The 7,962-nt window shown below is 44.0% G+C and overlaps 1 protein-coding gene across 1 annotated transcript in view; it reads right to left on the bottom strand.

Annotated features, from left to right (window-relative positions):
- LOC138983236 (integrin alpha-8-like) overlaps positions 1 to 7,962 on the bottom strand; it is a gene marked incomplete in the record, with an annotated part of 124,740 nt that overhangs the window by 26,244 nt on the left and 90,534 nt on the right. Inside the window, 2 exon segments of the mRNA XM_070356653.1 lie at positions 7,333 to 7,386; positions 7,734 to 7,777. Of these exon segments, the coding sequence (XP_070212754.1) occupies positions 7,333 to 7,386; positions 7,734 to 7,777 (98 nt within the window).

A 7,962-nucleotide genomic window follows, 5' to 3' on the forward strand; every position in this document is an offset into this window, starting at 1 on the left:
GAGATATGGTCACTTTTAGTGATTCACTACCTTATTTTGGTCACATTTCATAAGGGTCAAAGTGACCTTGACCTTGATCATATGTGACCAAATGTGTCTCATGGTGAAAGCATAACATGTGCCCCACATAATTTTTAAGTTTGAAACAGTTATCTTCCATAGTTCAGGGTCAAGGTCACTTCAAAATATGTATACAATCCAACTTTGAAGAGCTCCTGTGACCTTGACCTTGAAGCAAGGTAAACCAAACTGGTATCAAAAGATGGGGCTTACTTTGCCCTATATATCATATATAGGTGAGGTATTCAATCTCAAAAACTTCAGAGAAAATGGGAAAAATGTGAAAAATAGCTGTTTTTTAGACAACATTTATGGCCCCTGCGACCTTGACCTTGAAGCAAGGTCAAGATGCTATGTATGTTTTTTTGGGCCTTGTCATCATACACCATCTTGCCAAATTTGGTACTGATAGACTGAATAGTGTCCAAGAAATATTCAACGTTAAAGTTTTCCGGACGGCCGGCCGGCCGGCCGGCCGGCCGGACGGACGGACGGACGGACGGACGGACGGACGGACGGACGGACGGACGGACGGACGGACGGACGGACGGACGACTCGGGTGAGTACATAGACTCACTTTTGCTTCGCATGTGAGTCAAAAAAAGATCGCAAAACATCAAATTCTACTGATGTCGCTAAGCATCACGTGACTTTCAGCGATATCAGCGAAACGCTACAGGACCTACACCCTGTGGTATTCCCTGTATACAGGGAATCCACCTACATGAACTCCACCTACAGGGAATCCCACTCTTTTGGTCGACATAGACCCTAACAGCCCCAGTGGAGGTATGATGGCAATGACTTCTGACACAAGCCGTGAAGAATCTGCATGGTTGTACCAAAGATTACCTTACACGTGAAAAGAGAAAAGACATCCATCCAGCACTTACGTCATCATTAAAGAGGTCAGTACAGTCCCCATTAAAGAGGTCAGTACAGTCCCCACCCCCTCTCCCCTGTTTTAAGACCTTGCCTTTTCAGATTCTCTGCTCATAACTTTAATTAAACTTGATTTTAAGACTGCTTTTTCATACCTTAATTTTATCAGATTTTTGGGAGATCATAAAAAGGGGGACTCCACTGCATTGAAAGTCCCCCTGACATAGGAAGCCTTAACTAAAGGGGGGAGTTAACGTCCTCTCAGAAAATGTTTCTATTTGGGACAAGAATTGGTGATACGCTGAGGAAGGAAGCCTTCAGTTGACGTCAAAAACATGTTCCAACAGAATATTACCTCAACATGTGGTGTGAAAGAATGATATTAGACTAGAGATTGAATCGCGGGTGGTCGGCCTATGCGATGATGATTGGGTTACTAATGATTTTAAGCGGGGACATAATTGCATTACATGTTTCCAGATGATGAGCACAGGTCGTAAAACTTGTTTCACCCAGACAGCGAATGATTGATTTTTATGTTTAATCGATATTTCCAACTCGTCAGGCCAGCTGAGGCTAAATGTCTGTGAGCCTGGTCTCAAGTGATTTCGCTAAAAAGCAGTGTTGTATGTATGACGGATCGGAGTTATGGTAAAGGCAAGAAGGCTTTCCATTTTTAGGTGAGAGTGTCAGTTTCTGTGTGTGTGTGTGTGTGTGTGTGTGTGTGTGTGTGTGTGTGTGTGTGTGTGTGTGTGTGATGTGTGTGTGTGTGTGTCAGTGTGTGTGCGTGTGTGTGATGTGTGTATGTATGTGTGTGTGTATGTGTGTGTGTTTGTATGTGTGTGTGTGTCAGTGTGTGTGTGTGTGTGTATTTGTGTGTGTGTATGTGTGTGTGTGTGTGTGTGTTTGTATGTGTGTGTCCTTCAGCCTGCCGGGCTGCCTGTCTGTGCATGCGCCATGGTGCGTGCGAGTGATGTGCGATTGTGTCTAAGTAAATACACTCGAGGCTTTTGAGAATATTTAAGGGGGAGGGGGGTGTTTAATTAGCACATCTCCCACCAAAAACGCCCATTTCGATAACACTTATACACAATTAAACTTATCCGCACAATCCTGGCCCCCATAAAAAAGCAACCTACTGTACTTACATCCAAACCTCCCTTCGTGCTAGTTACACGTGCAAAACAACGAACAACTCACGTGACTCTATCTGGCCTCAGCCTACAACGTCCCAATTCTTGTGAACTGAACCTACCCTACCACTCCCCCACACACCCCTTCTCCCCCTCCCCCCATCCACCCCCACCTTCAACCTCCTTCCGTCTGGCCCGGATCCAAACTATTCACGGAAGATGCTCCCGTTGAAAATTAGAGCCCCTCAAGAGCGCTATCATGGTAACTGTGACAGAACTTCTTGCTTCCTACCAGCTCAATACGCAAGGTGTGCACTTCTTGGATGTGTGTTTTTTCACTGCCAAGGGGGCGGATGTGTGTGTCACGGAGATATTTAGCTAGCTCGCACTACTCATTTTTCGTCTCCGTCTTTTGCTCTCTCTTTGTTTTTCCTTTTCAGTCTCATGGCTAGATTTGATTTGTATTCCCTAATGATCATTTTCGCACCAAATAAAAATAAATTACTTGAAATGAAACGAAAATAGCATGCCCAAAATCGTCTATACACAGATTTGTCTTTCTGCCAATGAACAGACAGTGTCACTGACAAACAAACAAACAAATTTATTTTAAAAGAAGCAAACAAACTCTGCTCTCTCTAATAACTGGGAACGTAAGGCACACACAAACAAACGTGCACGCTTTTCAAGGACGTACAGTGCACATTGCAGAGACTAGTTTCAGGAGGGCGTCAAGCTTTGCTTGGCACCAAGGCAAAAGCTATCAGGATTCCAGCAACTCTTCGCACTAAGCAAGTAGATGCAACTCAGTGGGTGCACCTGTTGTTGAACATACTTTGGAATACCTGACAGATTACAAATCCTGTCAAAGGACTTCTAGTCAAACAACTCCAGCTTTTTACCAGACAAACAAACATCAGTGTACTGATCGTTTCTCAATGATGCTGGAGGTAAAAACAAAACTTTAACATTGTGAACGTCCCTCTACAAAGATGAAAAGATTGATGAACTGCAGCATGAATACACGTAGCTCGCAGCCCTACCCGTCCTTGGCGTTTAAATACTGAACAGTGTTTTTGTTTTTGACTTGTGAACCGTGTTCAAAATCCAGACACCCCTCATCCCCGCATGAAGCATCATGATAAGTCACCATGGATCTGCTCAGCTTCAGTTTTACATGGCAAGAACATGGATATAAAGACTAGTCTATATCTCTGTGGGCACGAGCCATTCTCTCAACTGGACATATCCCACAAGTCAACAGCTTGGCTGCTTCATGTGAAGAGTGGGAATTTTAAGATGAATTAATACTGTAACTAACACCTACGTGTCAATCGGCAAAATTAAAAAAAGTCGTTATTGACTCTTTTGTGATCGGTCGGTTGTCGGAAAACAGGGGGAGTCGCTATTCGGAGGTAAGTTACAGACATTGATACCAAGAAAATCCAGGTGTCGTTCTTGGGAGGGGTCGTAATGGGAGGTAAAACGGTACAGGCAAAAGTCAGGCTGCTGACTGATGACACGTGTCCAAGTCGGAAGATGCTCTTATTTAATGTGCGTGCTTGGACACATCTCTTGGCACTTACACGATGGTTTACACGAGATGAAAGGTACCTCTAAGGTGGTTTACACGAGATGAAAGGTACCTCTAAGGTGGTTTACACGAGATGAAAGGTACCTCTAAGGTGGTTTACACCAGATGAAAGGTACCTCTAAGGTGGTTTACACCAGATGAAAGGTACCTCTAAGGTGGTTTACACCAGATGAAAGGTACCTCTAAGGTGGTTTACACCAGATGAAAGGTACCTCTAAGGTGGTTTACACCAGATGAAAGGTACCTCTAAGGTGGTTTACACCAGATGAAAGGTACCTCTAAGGTGGTTTACACCAGATGAAAGGTACCTCTAAGGTGGTTTACACCAGATGAAAGGTACCTCTAAGGTGGTTTACACCAGATGAAAGGTACCTCTAAGGTGGTTTACACCAGATGAAAGGTACCTCTAAGGTGGTTTACACCAGATGAAAGGTACCTCTAAGGTGGTTTACACCAGATGAAAGGTACCTCTAAGGTGGTTTACACCAGATGAAAGGTACCTCTAAGGTGGTTTACACCAGATGAAAGGTACCTCTAAGGTGGTTTACACCAGATGAAAGGTACCTCTAAGGTGGTTTACACGAGATGAAAGGTACCTCTAAGGTGGTTTACACCAGATGAAAGGTACCTCTAAGGTGGTTTACACCAGATGAAAGGTACCTCTAAGGTGGTTTACACCAGATGAAAGGTACCTCTAAGGTGGTTTACACGAGATGAAAGGTACCTCTAAGGTGGTTTACACCAGATGAAAGGTACCTCTAAGGTGGTTTACACCAGATGAAAGGTACCTCTAAGGTGGTTTACACGAGATGAAAGGTACCTCTAAGGTGGTTTACACCAGATGAAAGGTACCTCTAAGGTGGTTTAGACCAGATGAAAGGTACCTCTAAGGTGGTTTACACCAGATGAAAGGTACCTCTAAGGTGGTTTACACGAGATGAAAGGTACCTCTAAGGTGGTTTACACGAGATGAAAGGTACCTCTAAGGTGGTTTACACGAGATGAAAGGTACCTCTAAGGTGGTTTACACCAGATGAAAGGTACCTCTAAGGTGGTTTACACCAGATGAAAGGTACCTCTAAGGTGGTTTACACGAGATGAAAGGTACCTCTAAGGTGGTTTACACGAGATGAAAGGTACCTCTAAGGTGGTTTACACCAGATGAAAGGTACCTCTAAGGTGGTTTACACCAGATGAAAGGTACCTCTAAGGTGGTTTACACCAGATGAAAGGTACCTCTAAGGTGGTTTACACGAGATGAAAGGTACCTCTAAGGTGGTTTACACCAGATGAAAGGTACCTCTAAGGTGGTTTACACCAGATGAAAGGTACCTCTAAGGTGGTTTACACGAGATGAAAGGTACCTCTAAGGTGGTTTACACCAGATGAAAGGTACCTCTAAGGTGGTTTACACGAGATGAAAGGTACCTCTAAGGTGGTTTACACGAGATGAAAGGTACCTCTAAGGTGGTTTACACCAGATGAAAGGTACCTCTAAGGTGGTTTACACGAGATGAAAGGTACCTCTAAGGTGGTTTACACGAGATGAAAGGTACCTCTAAGGTGGTTTACACGAGATGAAAGGTACCTCTAAGGTGGTTTACACCAGATGAAAGGTACCTCTAAGGTGGTTTACACGAGATGAAAGGTACCTCTAAGGTGGTTTACACGAGATGAAAGGTACCTCTAAGGTGGTTTACACCAGATGAAAGGTACCTCTAAGGTGGTTTACACGAGATGAAAGGTACCTCTAAGGTGGTTTACACCAGATGAAAGGTACCTCTAAGGTGGTTTACACCAGATGAAAGGTACCTCTAAGGTGGTTTACACCAGATGAAAGGTACCTCTAAGGTGGTTTACACCAGATGAAAGGTACCTCTAAGGTGGTTTACACCAGATGAAAGGTACCTCTAAGGTGGTTTACACCGGATGAAAGGTACCTCTAAGGTGGTTTACACCGGATGAAAGGTACCTCTAAGGTGGTTTACACCAGATGAAAGGTACCTCTAAGGTGGTTTACACCAGATGAAAGGTACCTCTAAGGTGGTTTACACCAGATGAAAGGTACCTCTAAGGTGGTTTACACCAGATGAAAGGTACCTCTAAGGTGGTTTACACCGGATGAAAGGTACCTCTAAGGTGGTTTACACCGGATGAAAGGTACCTCTAAGGTGGTTTACACCGGATGAAAGGTACCTCTAAGGTGGTTTACACCAGATGAAAGGTACCTCTAAGGTGGTTTACACCGGATGAAAGGTACCTCTAAGGTGGTTTACACCAGATGAAAGGTACCTCTAAGGTGGTTTACACCAGATGAAAGGTACCTCTAAGGTGGTTTACACGAGATGAAAGGTACCTCTAAGGTGGTTTACACCAGATGAAAGGTACCTCTAAGGTGGTTTACACCAGATGAAAGGTACCTCTAAGGTGGTTTACACCAGATGAAAGGTACCTCTAAGGTGGTTTACACCAGATGAAAGGTACCTCTAAGGTGGTTTACACCAGATGAAAGGTACCTCTAAGGTGGTTTACACCAGATGAAAGGTACCTCTAAGGTGGTTTACACCGGATGAAAGGTACCTCTAAGGTGGTTTACACCAGATGAAAGGTACCTCTAAGGTGGTTTACACCAGATGAAAGGTACCTCTAAGGTGGTTTACACCAGATGAAAGGTACCTCTAAGGTGGTTTACACCAGATGAAAGGTACCTCTAAGGTGGTTTACACCAGATGAAAGGTACCTCTAAGGTGTCTTCGCCCACCTTCAAACCCCAGTTCAAAATGACCCTACTTCACAAAACAGTTACAGCAACTAAGTGACGCACCAGGTTTTTCATTTAAATTCTCTGTGGAATGAGAATCAGCCTTACAAAGCATCGTATAGGCATGCGTTAAAAGCTGAGAGTTCCAGAGGGGGAGGGGGAGGGGGAGAGATGAAACTATTTGGCTCTGTCCCAATGCCCAGTGATGTGTACAGGTACTAGGTGTGAGGGATAGAGAGATGAAGACTGAGATGAAGAAGCATTAAAGCAACACCTATAGAGGCTTCACAACAACAGATGGTGCGCAACTAATGTGTGTATCTGTTAATGGCGCGTCCGGCTCATCTTTGGAAGGGAAAGGATTATGTTTGGATGAATAGTTTGGTGCTATGGGGAGGTTTGGCACCAAGATGAAACACTTGCTCACACAAGAAGAGGAAGAGAGAGAGAGAGAGAGAGAGAGAGAGAGAGAGAGAGAGAGAGAGAGAGACAGAGAAGGAGGGAGGGAGGGAGGGAGGGGGGGAGAAAGAGAGAGAAAAAGAGAGAGAAATAGAGAGAGAGAGAGAGAAATAGAGAGAGAGAGAAAAAGAGAGAGAGAGAGAGACACACACACACACACACACACACACACACTCTCTCTCTATCTTTTATCTCTCTCTCTCCCTCTTTCTTTCTCCTAACCTCTTTCTCGCGTGCGCTCTCTCTATCTCACTATCTCTTTCCCTTCACACACACACACGGACACACGGACACACACACACACACACAGGAGAGAGGAGAGGAAGAGAGAGAGAGTGGGAGAGAGAGATAAGGGAGAGAGGGGGAGGAAAGGGCCATAAGGGCCAGATGCACAGACAATGGATTGAGAAAATGTGTTAGTAGAATTCAAACTTTCACTTACCTGATCGCCGGTAATATTGTTGATGTTGCCCAAATCTTGTGTAAACATTGCCACCTGCACAAACAGCGTACACATTGCTTTTACTATCAATACTTTGAAAACATATGTCATACAGAAATTTACCAGGCTAATCTTTTCACCTAAGTTCTTGTAAGATAACACGGCGAAAGGGGATAGAAAGCATATAACATACATACAAAATACGTGTGCTGAACACAGAGGTAAGGCCACAGTACACTGTCATACACACACAGATAGAACAGAATGAAAGAGAGGACAAGGCAGAACCCGTGTTAACGAAACAAAGAACTGTTACGTTACACAGAAGCCATGAATTAGCAACGTTTAACCAAGAGAAAAACAGGAGTCATGGGGGAAAAAAAGATAGGCACGTATCTTACCTTGCCAAGATGACTGGCGCCTTTAGGAATGCCCACCACGTAATCTAGACGATGAATAAATGTAAAGATACCATTAGATAACAAAATGAAACTTCTGTAGAAACCATCGCAATGCAGATTAACAAGTGTCTTGTTTCACAGAACAGGTTGATACGAACAAAATGCTTTTTTCCCAGGTTAACACACAAAGTGTATATGTTGTTACATCCCTGTCTCTCTCTCTTCCTCC

The sequence above is a fragment of the Littorina saxatilis genome, linkage group LG12 (genome assembly GCF_037325665.1).
Source record: "Littorina saxatilis isolate snail1 linkage group LG12, US_GU_Lsax_2.0, whole genome shotgun sequence".
In the NCBI taxonomy this organism is placed as follows: Eukaryota; Metazoa; Mollusca; class Gastropoda; order Littorinimorpha; family Littorinidae; genus Littorina; species Littorina saxatilis.